This window comes from Diceros bicornis, chromosome X (genome assembly GCF_020826845.1).
Source record: "Diceros bicornis minor isolate mBicDic1 chromosome X, mDicBic1.mat.cur, whole genome shotgun sequence".
NCBI classification, from domain to species: Eukaryota; Metazoa; Chordata; class Mammalia; order Perissodactyla; family Rhinocerotidae; genus Diceros; species Diceros bicornis.
Window position 1 is genome coordinate 97,052,400 of NC_080781.1, and position 18,271 is coordinate 97,070,670.

An 18,271-nucleotide genomic window follows, 5' to 3' on the forward strand; every position below is an offset into this window, starting at 1 on the left:
TAACAGTCACAAATTGGTGCCATGGAGGGACCTGTCCATGGGAGTGTCCAGTAGGATAGGCGGATCTTTTACTTGGCAGTTTAGAACTTGGAAACAGCAAGGCAGAAGCTACGTGTCCTCTTAAAGATTAGCTCTGTAATGGGCATAACATCACTTCCTCCATACTCCTTTGGTCAAAGCAATGACAGGCCTGCCCAGAATCAAGAACAGGGGAAAGCAGACATGCCTTATCAAAGGAAGAAGTGTCCAGGAATGAGGAGCCTTCAGGAATCTGACAAACAGTGCCATGCAACACCTCCTTCTTGAGATGCTGCTGGGTGTCACGTACATGGTATGTCATACAAAAAAGTCCTTGTTTCCCTGGGCCACGGTAGTAAACTCTGGAATAGTTCTTCACTTGACTTACCCCTATCTGGATGACCTCGCCCATGTAGTGGATCCCTATAAGCCAAGGCAGAGCTTTCACCCTAAGTGGCATGAAGTCCCTAACCATTATGGACATCCTCTCCCACTCCCGGATCCCTGGGCAGAGACAGACACACAGATTGACAGAAAGGAGAATGTATCAAGTCAGTACATGCTGAAAAGAACTGTACCAGAAACAGATCCCAGTATCAGGTTTCCTGATTTGAAGCCACTGAGTTTTCTGAATTTCCTCACAGTCCTCTTCTTTCAGGGTTCCCGTAACACCTGACACATTCATTGCAATCCATCTCTCTCCATCTTGCCTACAAATGTACATGTCCTCAGAGTCATAAAATGGGGCAGGTTTGGGGTCACAGGTGGAATTGATGGAGAAAGAAAAGCAGAAACAGTCCCTGATATCTGCAATCCCACACTATTGTAGTAGGCTTAAGGGAAACACTTGCCAGGGCAAATCCATTTGAATTAATTCCCAAAAGGAGATTGAGGTAGGTGAAGAAAATCAGGGCTGCATTTCCTTTTATCCTAAAGTACTTCCTTTTGAGCTGGTTAATCCAGAGAAGCATGGTTGTTACCAAACACAAACAGATTCATTTACCCACTGCACATTAGGGCCAATAAAGAAAAAAATCTGAAACACCAGGCTTGTGGCAAGGAAAGAGGTTTACTATCAAAAGGCAGTCAGATGAGGAGATAGGAGTCAGAACTCAGATGCACCTCCCCGAAGGGAAAAAGGTAGAGGTTTTTATCTGTGGTTTTAGGTAGGGGAGGGAGAACATGTGCTTGGGTTTTAGGTAGGGAAGGGGGAGCATGTGGCCTTGCTGGTTGGCACCTTCCCACCAGCTTACATTTGAACTTAAAGACTGAATTTCTTTTCCCTTGACTGTCTGGACTTTTCTGGTTAGTTTTCATCTTCAGCCTGCACTTGGCCTTGAAGACTGAATCTTGATGTCTGGACCTTGAATTCCTGGGAAAGACAGCTCGCTCATGTACCAAGGAGGGACAGAAAGACCTGGTTAGTTTCAAACAACAGTTGAATATGCACAGCTGCACTGAGCAAAGCTTATCTCAAAGTTTTTGTTTTCTTACTCTAGCCTAGGGAAGATTTTTTTAACAGCTTTATTGAGACATAATTGATATACAAAGAACTGCACATATTTAACAAGTTTGGACATATGCAAACACCAGTGAAACCATCACCACAATCAAGGTAATAAACATACCTGACACCTCCCAGAGTTTCCTTGTCATGGAGTCTTATCTCCTTATGTACTTGATTAACTTGTTTACTGTACATTGTATTTGAAAAGTTATTTGTAGAAACAATTTAAGACCTTGCATGATGTTCTCTTCCTCCAAAGAGGACTTTTTTTATTGCGAAATTTTTGTTGTACATTATTGTTTATCAGTCACCATATAAGTGCATCCTTCCACCCCTTGTGCCCACCCCCTACCCCTGTAGCCCCTGGCAACCACCAAACAGTTCTATCTGTGCATGTGTTGGTTTATCTTCCACATATGAGTGAAATCATGCCCTGTTTGCCTTTCTCTTTCTGGCTTACTTCACTTAACATAATACCCTCCAGGTCCATCCATGTTGTTGCAAATGGGATGATTTTGTCTTTCTTTACGGCTGAGTAGTATTCCATGGTGTATATATATATACCACATCTTCTTTATCCATTCATCAGTCGAGGGACACTTGGGTTGCTTCCATGTCTTCGCTATAGTGAATAATGTTGCGATGAACATAGGGGTGCATAAGCCTCTTTGGATTGTTGATTTCAGGTTCGTTTGGTAGATACCCAGTAGTCGGCTAGCTGGACCATAAGGTATTTCTACTTTTAATTTTTTGAGGAATCTCCACACTGTTTTCCATAGAGGCTGCACCAGTTTGCATTCCCACCAGCAGTGGATTAGGGTTCCCATTTCTCAACAGCCTCTCCAGCATTTGTTGCTTTCTGTCTTGGTGATGATAGCCATTCTAACGGGGGTAAGGTGATATCTTAGTGTGGTTTTGATTTGCATTTCCCTGATGACTAGTGATGTTGAGCATCTTGTCATGTGCCTATTGGCCATCTGTATATCTTCTTTGGAGAAGTGTCTGTTCATTTCCTCTGCCCATTTTTTGATTGGGTTGTTTGTTTTTTTGTTATTCAGTTGTGTGAGTTCTTTATATATCATGGAGATTAATCCCTTGTCAGATATACGGTTTGCAAATATTTTTTCCCAGCTGGTGGGTTCCCTATTCATTTTGATCCTGGTTTCATTTGCCTTGTAGAAGCTCTTTAATCTGATGAAGTCCCACTTGGTTATTTTTTCTTTTATTTCCCTTGTCTGAGCAGACATGGAATTCAAGAAGATCCCTTTATGGTTGATGGCGAGTAGTGTACTGCCTATATTTTCCTCTAGGAGTTTTATAGTTTCAGGTCTCATCTTCAGGTCTTTGATCCATTTTGAGTTAATTTTTGTGTATGGTGAAAGAAGATGGTCTACTTTCATTCTTTTCAAGTGGCTGTCTAGTTTTCCCAGCACCATTTATTGAAGAGACTTTCCTGTCTCCACTGTATGTCCTTAGGTTCTTTGTCAAAGATTAGCTGCCCGTAGACATGAGGTTTTATTTCTGGACTTTCAATTCTGTTCCATTGATCTGTGTGTCTGTTTTTGTACCAGTACCATGCTGTTTTAATTACTATCGCTTTGTAGTATGTTTTGAGGTCAGGGACTGTGATGCCTCCAGCCTTGTTCTTCTTTATCAGGATTGCTTTAGCTATACGGGGTCTTTTGTTGCCCCAGATGAATGTCAGTATTCTTTGTTCTATTCCTGTGAAAAATGTCCTTGGGATTCTGATTGGGATTGCATTGAATCTGTAGATTGCTTTAGGTAGTATGGACATTTTAACTGTGTTTATTCTTCCAATCCAAGAGCATGGAATATTTTTCCATTTCTTTATGTCATCATTGATTTCGCTCAATAATGTCTTATAATTTTCATTGTATAGGTCTTTCGCTTCCTTGGTTAAATTTACTCCTGGATATTTTATTCTTTTTGTTGCAATTGTAAATGGGATTGTCTTCTTGAGTTCTCTTTCTGTTAGTTCGTCATTGGTATATAGAAATGCAACTGATTTCTGCAAGTTGATTTTGTACCCTGCCACTTGGCTATAGTTGTTGATTATTTCTAATAGTTTTCCAATGGATTCTTTAGGGTTTTCTATATATAAGATCATGTCATCTGCAAACAGCAAGAGTTTCACTTCTTCATTGCCTATTTGGATTCCTTTTATTCTTTTTCTTGCCCCTAATTTCTCTGGCCAGAACCTCCAGTACTGTGTTGAGTAAGAGTGGTGAGAGTGGGCACCCTTGTCTTGTCCCTGTTTTCAGAGGGATGGCTTTCAGTTTTTCCCCATTGAGCATGATGTTGGCTGTAGGGTTGTCATATATGGCCTTTATTATGTTAAGGTACTTTCCTTCTATACCCATTTTGTTGAGAGTTTTTATCATAAATCGATGTTGGATCTTGTCAAAAGCCTTCTCTGCATCTATTGAGATGATCATATGGTTTTTATTCCTTGTTTTGTTAATGTGGTGTATCACATTGGTTGATTTGTGGATGTTGAACCATCCCTGTGTCCCTGGTATAAATCCCACTTGATCAGGATGTATGATCTTTTTAATGTATTGCTGTATTCTGTTTGCCAATATTTTGTTGAGGATTTTTGCATCTATGTTCATCAGGGATATTGGTCTGTAGTTTTCCTTCTTAGTGTTGTCTTTGCCTGGCTTTGGTATCAGGGTGATGTTGGCCTCGTAGAATGTGTTGGGAAGCGTTCCATCTTCCTCTATTTTCTGGAATAGTTTGAGAAGGATAGGTCTTAAGTCTTCTTTGAATGTTCGGTAAAATTGTCCAGAGAAGCCATCTGGTCCTGGACTTTTATTTTTTGGGAAGTTTTTGATTACTGTTTCAATCTCTTTACTTGTGATTGGTCTACTCAGGTTCTCTATTTCCTCTTGACTGAGTTTTGGGAGGTTGTATGAGTCTAGGATTCTATCCATTTCTTCTAAATTGTCCAATTTGTTGGCATATTGTTTTTCATAGTATTCTCTTAAAATCTTTTGCATTTCTGTGGTATCTTTTGTAATTTCTCCTTTTTCATTTCTAATTTTATTTATTTGAGACTTCTTTCTTTTTTTCTTGGTGAGTCTGGCTAAGGGTTTGTCAATTTTGTTTATCTTCTCAAGGAACCAGCTCTTTGTTTCATTGATTCTTTCTACTGTTTTTTTAATTTCAATTTCATTTTTTTCTGCTCTGATTTTTATTATTTACCTCCTTCTGCTGACTTTAGCCTTCGTTCCTCTTTTTATAATTCTGTTAGGCACAGTTTGAGGTTGCTTATTTGGGCTTTTTCTTGTTTGTTAAGGTGGGCCTGTATTGCTATGAGTTTCCCTCTCAGGACTGCTTTTGCGGCATCCCATATGAGTTGGTATGGTGTATTTTCATTTTCATTTGTCTCCAGATATGCTTTGATTTCTCCTTTAATTTCATCAATGAACCATTGGTGGTTTAGTAGCATGTTGTTGAGTCTCCACAGCTTTGTCACTCTCCCAGTTTTTTCCTTGTAGTTGATTTCTAACTTCACGGCATTATGGTCTGAAAAGATGCTTGTTATGATTTCAATCTTCTTAAATTTGTATAAGCATGCCTTGTTTCCCAACATGTGGTCTATTCTTGAGAATGTTCCATGCACACTTGAGAAGAATGTGTAATCTGCTGTGTTTGGATGGAGTGTTCTGTATTTGTCTATTATGTCCATCTCATCTAGTTTTTCATTTTGGTCCATTATTTCCTTATTTATTTTCTGTCTGGATGATCTGTCCATTGATGAGAGTGGGGTGTTAAGATCCCCTACTATTATTGTGTTGTTCTTAATATCTCCTTTTAAGTTTGTTAATATCTCCTTTATGTACCTTGGTGCTCCTGTATTGGGTGCATATATATTTAAAAGTGATATGTCTTCTTGGTGGAGTGTCCCTTTTATCATTATATAATGCCTCTCTTTGTCTCTCATTATCTGTTTTATCTCGAAGTCAACTTTGTCTGATATAAGTATGGCAACACCTGCTTTCTTTTGTTTGCTATTAGCTTGCAGTATTGTCTTCCTTCCTTTCACTCTGAGCCTGTGTTTGTCTTTAGAGCTGAGATGTGTTTTCTGGAGGCAGCACATTGTTGGGTCTTGTTTTTTAATCCATCTCACCACTCTGTGTCTTTTGATTGGAGAGTTCAGTCCATTCACATTTAGGGTAATTATTGATATATGGGGGCTTGTTGTTTTTATTTTATAACTCTTTTTCCAGTTCTTTTGCATTTCTTTTGTTTCTCGTCCCATGTGTTTCTGACTACCAATGCAGTTTGGTAGTTTCATATGGGGTTTCTCTTAGTTTTCTCTTTCTTTACCGTGTGTGATTCTGTTCTGATTCTTTGGTTAGTGGTTACTATGAGGTTTGTATAAAAAAATCTCGTGGATGTGATAGTCCATTTTTTGATGGCCTCTTATTCCCTTAGACTAAGTCGATTCGTTCCCTTTCCTCTTCCCCTTCTATGTTGTTGTTGTGACATCTTATTCCTTCTTGTGTTGTGAGTTCGTGTTTAATATGATGAGGTTATATTTATGCTTGGTGCTTACCTTCCCTTGATCTTTGGTTTTATAATTAAGTGTTTGCTAATCTATTTTGATAGAGGACTGGAATTTTTCTGGTTTTGTCGACCTATTTTCCTCCTCGTTCAAAACTTTGAATCCCCTTTCTCTTTTTTTCCTCAGGGATGAGGGCCTTCTTGAGCACTTCTTGTAGTGGGGGTCTTGTGGCAATGAACTCCCTTAGCTTTTGTTTATCTGGGATAGTTATTATTTCTCCATCGTAACTGAAGGATATTTTTGCTGAATAGAGTATTCTTGGCTGAAAGATTTTGTCCTTTAGAATTTTGAATATATCGTTCCACTCTCTCCTGGCCTGTAAAGTTTCTGTCAAGTAATCAGCCGATAGCCTGATAGGAAACCCTTTGTATGTTATCTTTTTTTGTCTAGCTGCCCTTAATATTTTTCTTTGTCATTGACTTTTGCCAGCTTTACTACTATATGCCTTGGAGAAGGTCTTTTCGTGTTCATATGTTTAGGAGATCTATCGATTTCATTCACTGGTATTTCCAGCTCCTTCCCCAGGTCTGGGGAGTTCTCAGATATTATTTCTTTGAACAAGTTCTCTGATCCTTTTTCCCTCTCTTCTCCCTCTGGAATACCTATAATCCTTATGTTGGATTTCCTAATTGAGTCGGATATTTCTCGGAGAGTTTCTTCATTTCTTTTTAGTCTTACTTCTCTTTCCTCCTCCATCTGGAGCACTTCTGCATTGCTGTCCTCGATATTGCTAATTCTTTCCTCCATAGTGTCAGCTCTGGTGCTTAAGGCTTCCAGATTTGTCTTTATCTCCTCTATTATGTTTTTCATCTCTAAGATTTCTGATTGGATTTTTTTATAGTTTCAATCTCTTTTGTGAAGAAACTCCTGATTTCACTGAATTGTCTGTCTGTGTTTCCTTGTATTGCATTCAGCTTTTTTATGATGGCTATTTTGAATTCTCTGTCGTTAAGGTCATACATTTCTGTGCTTTCCTGGTTGGTTTCTGGGTGCTTGTCATTTTCCTTTTAGTCTGGAGATTTCATATATTTTTGCATGGTGCCTGTTGGTGTTGGCTTACCTTTCCTCATAGTGAAAATATATGGTCACACTTTCCTCTTGCTTCCGCTGGGTGGGGGTCAAGGGCTGTGTATTCTCACCTGCCTCAATCCATGGGCACTCTTGTGGGCCCCGGCTGATCAGCGTTGTGGCTGCATGGAGGCTGCTGGGGGGAAGTGTGGAAACAGCTGAAGCTGGAGCGCAGCTAGGCGGAAGCAGCTGGGGTTCAGGTGCTGGTGGGTTGAAGCAGCTACAGCTGAAGTGCTGCTGTGCCAAAGAAGCTGGAACTGGAGTGTGCTGGGCCAAAGAAGGAAGAGCTGGAGCACCGCTGGGACAGTGAAGCTGGAACTGAAGTGCACAGGGCCAAAGAAGCTGGAACTGGAGTGCGCTGGGCCAAAGAAGGGAGAGCTGGTGCACCGCTGGGCCAAAGAAGCTGAAACTGGAGTGCACTGGGCCGAAGAAGGGAGAGCTGGAGCGCTGCTGGGCCGAAGAAGCTGGAACTGGAGTGCGTTGGGCCAAAGAAACTGGAACTGGAGTGCGTTGGGCCAAAGAAGCTGGAACTGGAGTGCGCTGGGCCAAAGAAGCTGGAACTGAATGGAGCTGGGCCAAAGAAGCTGGAACTGGAGTGTGCTGGGCTGAAGAAGGAGGAACTGGAGTGTGCTGGGCCAAAGCAGCTGGAACTGGAGTGCGCTGGGCCGAAGTTGCTGGCGCCAAGTCACCTGGAGCCTCCTTCCACTTACTCTGGAGATTCCAGCACCTCAGTCCTCGGGTGTACCGCTGCCTGGGTGCCTCAGACGCCCCCTAGGGCCAGCATGTAGCCCTCGAGGTTGTCACTGCTGAGCAGGTTCCAGGTGCTGCTGAGGTGGGTGGGCATGGCGGGGCTGGCATGCCACCTCCAGGTGGGCAGGACCAGGAGTGGGGAGGGGAGCCTTGGGCGCACTCGCTCCAGAAATCCTCGCCACTCCCTAGGGAAGATTTTTTAACTTCTTCTTCCTCGGTTTCAATCCCCACCGTCTTATGATCATTCCCCAATCTTGGGGAATGTGGGCAAAGATTGCTCTGCTACTTCTTGCTGTGAAAGGGTGAAGATCAGGATCAGAGGAATGAAACTTACCTTTTCTTAAAGATATTATTGGGTACCAGATGGGGAGAGTGAGACATGCTTTGTACGACTAATATTTTAGTACTCTGATCAATGGCTTTGGAACAACACTTAAGTTCATATTTTATAATTATACAGACGACTACACCAATTAGAAAATAGATGGCCCAAATTCTAGCATCCCGTCCATAATAGACCTCAGTCCTTGGGGAATCTAGGCAAAGAGGCCTGTAAACCAGTGAAAGTTAGTGCCTAGAACCTCAGGTGAAATGTGATGCAGTCAAGTAGCCTGCTGTCTAACATTCCAACAAATAAGGTAAGAACCTGGGAGTCATTCATTACTTATCTTTAGGAGACCATCTTCTGTATAGCAACTTGCCGTCTGTCAGGCGTTCATTTGTCCATTTAGAAAAGTCAGTGTCCAGAGTATGAAGTCATCCAAAGTTTGGGTGATCCCAGTTGTGATGTTTTTCTGTGGCATGTTTCATGTCCCCTGTGACATTTCTTGTATTGTCCTATCCATCCAGGCTAAAGTCCAGGATTTCAATAGGACCCAGTCTCTAGGAAAAAGGTGGTGCAGAGAAACATCTGACAATGTTTAGCTACTTAATTTGAGTTCCCTCCAGGTCTTTTGGATCATCTTTAGAACATAGGAAGGGTCTCCCAAAGTTAGGCCTATATTGTGTAAGCAAGTAACCAGGCATTTAGTAAGAAGCATTTCTAGAGGACACAAAAAGAAGAAAAAGTTAATGGTAGGAGCAAATTATAAACCAATTTCTGAGCCCAGGGGATAGTCAGTCAATAAGATATCTAGATGTCAGGGTTGAAGCATCCCCTGCAGTTTTAAATGTCTCCAGTGATGTCATCAGGCACTCAGGTAAACCTTTTGAGTGGCTTACACAGCAACAGGCATGAAGATTGTCCAAACAGGGGCTATCATGGTGCTCTCTCTTAGCTCTGTATCAAGTTGTCCAGCTTCTGTTTGTAGGGCTTCAGGAAAAAGGGTGGTTTTAGTTCTTAATGATTCCAAATGAAAAGGACAGAAAAAAATTGAAAACGTTACTTTGGAAATCTGTACCAGATATTTGAGGAAACTAGAAGAATTCAGGATCCAGTCCAGTTTACAAATAGAAAATAAAAACCTCAAAGACAATTAACAGAACCAGCATCCCTAGGTAACTAATATAACCAACCTTCCTTCCTTCCTTCCTTCCTTCCTTCCTTCCTTCCTTCCTTCCTTCCTTCCTCTCTCTCTCTCTCTCTCTCTCTCTCTCTCTCTCTCTCTCTTTCTTTGGCTGAGGAAGATTCACCCTGAGCTCACATGAGCACCAATCTTCCTCTATTTTGCATGTGGCTTGCCGTCACGGTATGGTCGCTGATGAGTAGTGTAGGTCCACCCCTGGGAACTGAACCCAGGCTGCAGAAGCACAGCGCACCAAACTTAACCACTAGGCCATGGGCCAGCCCCTAGTATTCTTAAATAATTGTGATTAAGAGCATAAAACCAATCAAAGAAAAAAACAGCAGGCTGAAAATCAACACGTCACTGCTCTGTCACTAAGGTGAACATCCCAGGAAGACTCTTATTGGTTCAGTCTTAAATTTGAGTCTTTAGTCTATTTCAAGTTCATTTTTGTGAGTGGTGTAAGATAGGGGTCCAATTTCCTTCTTCTGTATATGGTTATCCAGTGTTCCCAACACCACTTATCAAAGAGACTATCCTTTCCCTTTGAGTATTCTTGGCTCCCTTGTCCAATACTAGTTGACCATACGGAAGTGGGTTTATGGCTGGGCACTCTATTCTGTTCCTTCGTTCTAGGTGTCTATTTTTATGCCAGCACCTTGCTGTTTTCATTACTACAGCTTTGTTATATAGTTTGAAATCAGGAAGTGTGACGCCTCCAGCTTCGTTCTACTTTCTCAGGATACTTTCTCAAGGTCTTTTGTGGCTCCATGCCAATTTTTGGATTGTTTTTTCTATTTCTGTGAAAAGTTCCATTGGATTTTGATAGGGATTGCATTGAATCTATATATGGTGTTGGGTTATATGGACACTTTAACAATGTTACTTCTTCCGCTCCATGAACACAGAATATCTTTCCATTTGTTGGTGTCTTCTTTAACTTCTCTCTTCAAAGTCTCATAGTTTTCTGTGTACAGATCTTTGACGTCCTTGGTTAGATGTATTCCTCAGTATATGCTATTGTAAATGGGGTTGTTTCCTTTATTTCTTTTTCAGATTTTGTAGGCGAATAGAAACACAACTGTTTTCTGTATGTTGAGTTTGTATCCTGCAACTTTACTGAGTTAGTTGAGTAGTTCAAGCAGTTTTTTGGTGGAATCTTTGGGATTTTCTGTATGTAAGATCTTATCATCTCCAAACAGAGACAATTTTACTTCTTTCTTTCCTCTTTGGATGCCTTTTATTTCTTTTTCTTGCCTGATTGCTCTGGCTACGATTTCCAGTACTATGTTGAATAGGAGTGGTGAGACTGGGCATCCTGTTCTTCTTCCTGATGTTAGAGGAAAAGCTTTCAACCTTTCCCCATTGAGCATCTTGAAAAGGGATATGCTATTAATTTTCAAGTCTTTCCTATTATGGTTTATTTTTCTTCCCATGGTAGTTTCTTAGAGAATTAAGCTAATCATTTTTTTTTAACCAACAGCTCACATATTAATCCACCAATTCAAGTATGTGGGATACATTTTGGGACCTAAGTAATGTTAAGAAAAGAATTTTAAGTTTGGTAAATATTTAAGTATTTTTAATATTTTTATAAGTATTCCATTTCTGTTTGTGTTCTGGGTTTGGAGACTGTGGTTTTCTTATTTCACCTTTCTCTGACTCCCTGAGGGTTTTGATAAATTCTGGAGGCAGCAGTTGGCCAATTACATCCCTTAATTTTCAGGAGCACCCTGCTGGCCATGTCAGATAGTTCCTGCTCTAGCCAGAGTGGCTTAGCCAAGGACAACAGTAGATTCCAACAGGGTGGGAGGAAAAGGACCCAATGTGGCCAGAGTCATTCTGACGGCAGCCAAAACTTGGGATATGGAGGTCATACTCTCTCAAAGAGCCAAAACAAATTTCTACAATTTGCGTGCTTTTGGTAAGGTCTTTCCAAAATTCCCCTGTTGGGGAATCAACCAGCTGACGTCGTCAGATGACATTTTGCCCTCTCTGGCATCTTTCAAAAGTTTTGCGCTGGAGGTCACGGGAAGCTTAGAGGTCGCCAGATTCCCAATCTGGTTTGTTGAGGTGATGCCAGGCAGGAGGATAAGCAGTCACGTGTGAGAAGGCGTGGCTTAGTGCATTGCCTTTTATCCAATCAGATATGGAGTTTGCCCGTGACGTCAGAGAGGCAGCGCCATAGGTGGGCCACCGCCTCTCAGCAGTCGGGGTTGTATAGCCTTCCAACCTCTCCTCGAGCAGCTCCGACATGGCTGAGCCTGTCTCTGAGATGTCCTCTGAGGAAAGCCTGGGCACGAAGGAGCCCACGGAAGCCGACCCGAAGAGCCTGAAGCAGAAGCAGCCAAGGCGCCGCCGCCGCCGCTGCTCCGACAGTTTCGCCGTCTATTTCCCCAGGGTTCTGAAGCAGGTTCACGAGGGCCTGAGCCTTTCTCGGGAGACCGTGAGCGTCATGGATTCGTTCGTGAAGGACATCTTCGAGCGCATCGCCGACGAGGCCGCGCGCCTGGTCCGCTCCACCAAGTGCTCCACCATGTCCTCCAGAGAGATCCAGACCGCCGTGCGCCTGCTGCTGCCGGGGGAGATTGGCAAGCACGCCGTGTCCGAGGGCACCAAGGCCCTTATCAGGTACATCAGCCGCCCGTGAGCTGCCTCAGGACCGCCTGAGCATCGCAACCCAAAGGCTCTTTTCAGAGCCACCTCACTTGGCGGGAAAAGAGCTGTAGCTCTAAAAAGAGGGACCTACTCTAGTTTTTTGATCACATGGCGTTCTGCCAATATGTAAAGTATTTTTACCTCCAAGAAAACATTATCAACTCTGCTTTATATATATTTCAGTGCAGTTTATTCCATGGAACATCCTCAACCCTGTTACATTGCATGGCTTTCCTAAACGGTCATTTCTGTTAGATATTTCTCTGGGTCAGCCTTAATGGGGGTATTTTTGTTATAAGTGCATTTTCCATTTTCACTCTCATTCTCTCACGAATGCATGGTGGAATTTTCCAGAAGTTCATTATGTGTGGTATGGTAAGAGATAAAATGTAGAAGCAGATATAAGAATCCCTCTGCCTTTGTCAGGCCAGATTATTAAGACGATTTTCAAATATCTGGAACAATATCAATCTCTTCTCTATTTCTTTAAAAAATATTTTTCATAGGAATTTGTCATTTATGTTAACATAATATAATGGTCTTTTATTGTTTTTAAATGAATTTTAAAATAAATTTTAAATTTTAATATTCCATGCAGTAAATATTGGCAGATTTTACTGACTTAGTAGCTCTTCATGTGGCTATTTATTTTGAAAAGTGTGAAGTTTCTCGAGGGAAAACTGGTGTAGATTTTTAGTCATTTGCAGTGTAATCAGATCTACTGAAAATATTTACTCTTTTTCGGTGTTTAAACCTTTTTAAAATTTAATTGCCAAGTATTCACAAATACTTTTAAATCGTAATGCTGATAAAAAGCTTTCTTGTCCCTTTTCTGACCCTAATAGGAACGATAGTGGCATTTCATCAGCAAAGGTGATATCGGGATTTTCTTTGAGATCTATGTGCTCAAGATAACAATTTTCATTTTCTAGACCATTTAAATGACTTAATAGTATTCACAGCGCCCTTTCAGTAGTTTTAGCAGCTGTTGAGAACATTTTTTCCTCTCTCTTAAGTAGATTATAATTATAGATTTTCCAATATTAAGTTCTCCTTAAATTTATGGAAGGGAACCCCTTAATGGAGGCAGTTTGAGGAATTATGTAGCCTGAGGGTACTGTGTGACCTTTTTCTGCAGTCGTTTAGGCCTGACTTCCAATCAGAAGTGATCTGGAAGCTATAAGTTTATCTGAGATCTTCCATTACTCCTAGTTTTATCAACATTGACATCTATTTCTTAACCTCATTTAAATGCAAGCCCTACACTAATCACCCTACTTCATTCTCCAGTTCATTCCTCTTTCTTGAAAAGGAGTCATTGTCACAATACCTGAGTAATTGATTTTGCATCTTATCACAAGAAGGGCTCCAAGATGCCCTGACTAAGATGAAGAATGTCAGTGTGCTGCCTGGAGCTTTCTGCTCTACCTACCTTTAGAAGGTGCTGAAACAGGTTCAACCTGATAACAGCATCTATTCTGAGGAAATGACCATCATGTGCCCTGCTGTTAGTGACATTCTCCATCACTGAGTAAACTAGTTTAGGAGCACCCAGTCAGCAGATCCAAAGATTTTTGTTCAGAATCCTGTGAGTTGATGAAATAAGAGTATGGTCAGTTAAAGTACTTGTTTTAAATGGCAGTCTACTGGTGTGAAATCAAATTCAACCTAGTAGGTTGTTGCTGCTCTCCTTTCCATTTCATTATATGCATGCTCTAGAATTTGCTTTTTTGCCCAAATACCCTGTATTTAAATTAAGCTTAACTTGATTTCAAACAGTTGTTTGCTTTTAGATTTTTTCTCACTTTATTATTTTACATTTTCATCATATTTTAAAATTCACATATAACTTACTTCATAACCTGTGTAACAGATCTTCACGTTCAATTCTTAGAACTGCTTAGTACAGTCATTTTGGGGTTTTATTTTCCCTTGTTTGCTACTTCTGCATTGAGGTCTTCCTGACCACCTAATCTAAAGTACTGCTCTCTCGTCCATCACACACATATATTTTTTCTTCATAGGATTATTTTGTTCACATATTCGTTTCCTTATTTATTATCTTTGATTCCCACCTGCACTGCGAGCTTCATGAGAAGAGAGACCTTGTCTCATTTGCTATCAGGCATCAGTGGTGAGAATTGTGTTTGGCACCTAGTGGAGACTCAATATTTGTTGCCTAGCTACATGAAGATTGAGGAGAGTGGATTTGCTGGAGTCACACAGCGGGCGGTGATGGCTTAGAGAAGAAAAGCCAAACTGCAGTCGGTTGACGAGTCAGTGGGAGGTGCAGAGTGGGGATAGAAATAGAGTACTCTTTGAAAGAAAAGGGACACTGGTCAGTAAGTAGGACGAGAGACATGTGGTATCACAGAAGAGGTTTTTAGGATTGGAGAGATTTGAGAATGTTTTTGTGTGTGTGTGAGGAAGATCAGCCCTGAGCTAACATCCGTGCTAATCCTCCTCTTTTCGCTGAGGAAGACGGGCTCTGGGCTGACATCTATTGCCAATCCTCCTCCTTTTTTTTTTCCCCAAAGCCCCAGTAGATAGTTGTGTGTCATAGTTGCACTTCCTTCTAGTTGCTGTATGTGGGACGCGGCCTCAACATGGCCAGAGAAGCGGTTCCTCGGTGAGCGCCCGGGATTCGAACCCGGGCTGCCAGTAGCGGAGCACGTGCACTTAACCGCCAAGCCAGGGGGCCGGCCCCTGAGAATGTTTAAAGGTACTCAATAATAGTGGTGAAATCTCACTTAATGGTATTGTTGTTAGATGTCTATCATCATCACCAAACCTCTACCATACTAATTTCCATAAAATACTGCTTTTGTCACCCCAGTGGACCCATTCTATATTCCTCCACTTGGGATATAAGTCCTCCAGCAAGGTAGCACTTCATCTGGCTCTATCATTGATAGGCTGTGACGATAGGCAGCTGGCTTAATTTCTCTGAAATTTAATTTCTTCATCTGTCCATTGACGTGACCCACACCTACCTTAACAGGTTAGAGAACGGTAGTTGGGCCCTGTCTCCAACCCCATTCCTGGCAGTCCTTCAAGATCACCCAGTTTTTATGGGCCCTCTTTTCTGATTCCTACTGCAGAGAGGTGCTGGACTCTGTCAATTCTCTATGAGCGCTGTGCAGTTAAATGCTCTTTCTGAATCAAATGCTGATTGCAGATTTATTGTTCCAGGCATTGGGAATACAAAGCAACACCAATGGGTAACATTTCAGGAGGACTTACTAGGTGTAGGGAGCTTTGTATACATTTAATTTTAATCTAACAAACACATAACACTTAATATATAGTAGGAATATTTCTAAGCACTTCAAATGTATTAACTCATTTAACTCTCATAACAACCCCATATTACAGGTGGGGAGACTAAGGCACAGAAAGGTTAAGTACGTTGCTCAGCATCACTTAGCTAGTAAGTAGTAGAGCTAGGATTTGAAGTGGGACACCTGGCTCTGGATTTTGTGCACCCCACCACTACACTGTAAAACCCCTCCCTTAAGTTTAACAACAATCCAATGAAGCAGGTACTATTACCATCGGAGAGATTAGGTTACGATCCTAAAGTCACACAGCTAGTAAGTGGTAGACCAGATTTTGACAAGGTTTGTCTGACTCCTGAGGTTATGACCATTTTGATGGCATGTAGCTATTGCACTCATTCCTCTAACAGTTTCATGCTTTTTTCCATGTGTGCATATCATGTACAATTGTTTATTTAATACAGCTATTTTAATGAACTCATTTTCAAGACTTTTTTATATTTTCCTAAGCCTTCATATCTATGAAATCACAGATAACATGGTATTTATATATTTTTAATACACGTTAACCTGCTTAAGTGTTTAAAAACTCTTTGTTCCACTTAACATCACATCATGTGCCTGCAGTGGTATGTATACCACACTCTGGGATATATTACGTTATATAACACATTTAACCCACAGGCTACCCTTCATCTCCCAAGTTTTGTTCAAACCCCTTTTCATAAAAACCAAGCGGGATGTGGTTTTCTTCCCTGGAGTCAGAGAGGTGAAATACATTTAGTGATGTTCCTAGAGAAGTCACGACCTCGTGGTCAGAATATTACTTGCATTCCGGTAGATGCTGGTGATGCTTTGTGGGTGCAGGTGGAAGGGCAGTGCGGGAGAATCATTCATCATACACAGCAGAGCTAATGAAAACATTGATCCACTCTCTAAGCATGTTTTACTTTTACTCCAATATGCTGCTGTCTTAGAAAGGAGAAAAGTAGCTGAGTGGGCTCTATATTAAAAAATGTACTGAAGAACACGAGGTGCCAACTGGTTAAGGGCCTGCCCGAGTTGTCAGGATAGCCTTGGATGATGCTTGAAAAAAATGACAGCAATTTCAACCCACCACAGTTGTCAGTAAAACATGTGTGGCAGGGGACAGAAAAGCAAGCCCTGTACAGCTTTTCTGCCAAGGCTAAACCCTCACTAAAGAAGGGAGTGGGTGAGGGTGTTTAGCAGCCAATGAGGACCTTTTTATAACCAGTTCACAGTTATGGGATTGAAGAAAAGTAACCAGCTTGTGGACAGGAAGGCCAGGGCTGGGTGAATGGGCTGACTTCTTGTGCTGTGTGGGAGGAAATGCTACAGATAAAGTTTATTGAGAGCTCATTATGTCTATCGTGTTAATCATTTCACTTTCATTTTCTCATTTAATGCTCACAACAGCCCTATGAGGTAGGTACTATTATCATGCCCTTTTCACAGATGAGAAAACACAGGCTCAGAGAACTTCCCTAATGCCACACAACAGGTAAATGGTAAAGCTGGGATTTGTACCCAGGTCTGTCTGACTTCAAAGCATGTAAAACCAGGCCATATCCCGCCAGCAGAAATGTTTTGTTTGACCTGCAATGTTTGCAATTAAATCATCGCTAACGCTTAAAAATTGAGTGATTTGACAATTAAAAGTGTGTATTTCTAGGGGCCTGCCCAGTGGCGCAAACAGTTAAGTGCGCGCGCTCCGCTGGGGCGGCCTGGGGTTCGCCGGTTCGGATCCTGGGCACACACTGATGCACTGCGTGTCAAGCCAGGCTGTGGCGGCGTCCCATATAAAGTAGAGGATGATGGGCATGGATGTCAGCCCACGGCCCATCTTCCTCAGCAAAAAAAAAAAAAGGAGGATTGGCAGATTTAGCTCAGGGCCGATCTTCCTCACAAAATAAAAAGTGTGTGTTTCTAGCTTATCTTGAAAAAACTCAGATGATCCGGCAACATTGGGTTCATATTCTCCACAGGCTGCTGGAGCTGTGTAGCGATTGCTCTCTTTGGATAGGGTGTGTCTTCTCTAGTTCTTTAGTTTTTTTATTAAAATATATATAGATATTGTTGAGGTATGATTCGACATACTACATTATATTCATTTCAGGTGTACAACATAATGATTCCATATTTGTATATATTGCGTAATGATCACCACAATAAGTCTAGTTAACATCCATCACATACATAGTTACATAATCTTTTTTCTTGTGATGAGAACTTTTTTTTTTTTTGGTGAGGAAGATCAGCCCTGAGCTAACATCCGTGCTAATCCTCCTCTTTTTGCTGAGGAAGACCGGCTCTGAGCTAACATCTATTTCCAATCCTCCTCCTTTTTTTCCCCAAAGCCCCAGTAGATAGTTGTATGTCATAGTTGCACATCCTTCTAGTTGCTGTATGTGGGATGCGGCCTCAGCATGGCCGGAGAAGCCGTACGTCGGTGCGTGTCCAGGATCCGAACCCGGGCCGCCAGTAGCGGAGTGTGCGCACTTAACTGCTAAGCCACAGGGCCGACCCGTGATGAGAACTTTTAATATTACTCTCTTAGCAACTTTCATATAGCAATGCAGTATTATTCGCTATAGTTGCCATGCTGTATATTACATCCCTATGACTTATTTATTTTATAACTGGAAGTTTGTACCTTTTGACTCCTTTCATCTGTTTCACCCACCCCCCACACCCCGCCTCTGGGAGCCACCAATCTGTTCTCTGTATCTATGAGCTTATTTTTTTTTGATTCCACATATAAGTGAAATCATGCAGTATTTGTTATTCTCTCTGACTTATTTCACTTAGCATAATTTCCTCAAGATCCATCCATGTTGTTGCAAATGGCAAGATTTAATTCTTTTTCATGGATGAG

At 41.5% G+C, this 18,271-nt stretch overlaps 1 protein-coding gene across 1 annotated transcript; it reads left to right on the plus strand.

The window, feature by feature from the left end:
• Positions 1-11,693: 11,693 nt before the first annotated feature.
• Positions 11,694-12,476, plus strand: LOC131401286 (late histone H2B.L4-like). The gene is made up of 2 exons (XM_058536429.1): positions 11,694-12,070; positions 12,452-12,476. The coding sequence occupies exons 1-2, from the start codon at positions 11,694-11,696 to the stop codon at positions 12,474-12,476; spliced, it is 402 nt and encodes a 133-aa protein (XP_058392412.1).
• The last annotated feature ends 5,795 nt before the right edge of the window (positions 12,477-18,271 follow it).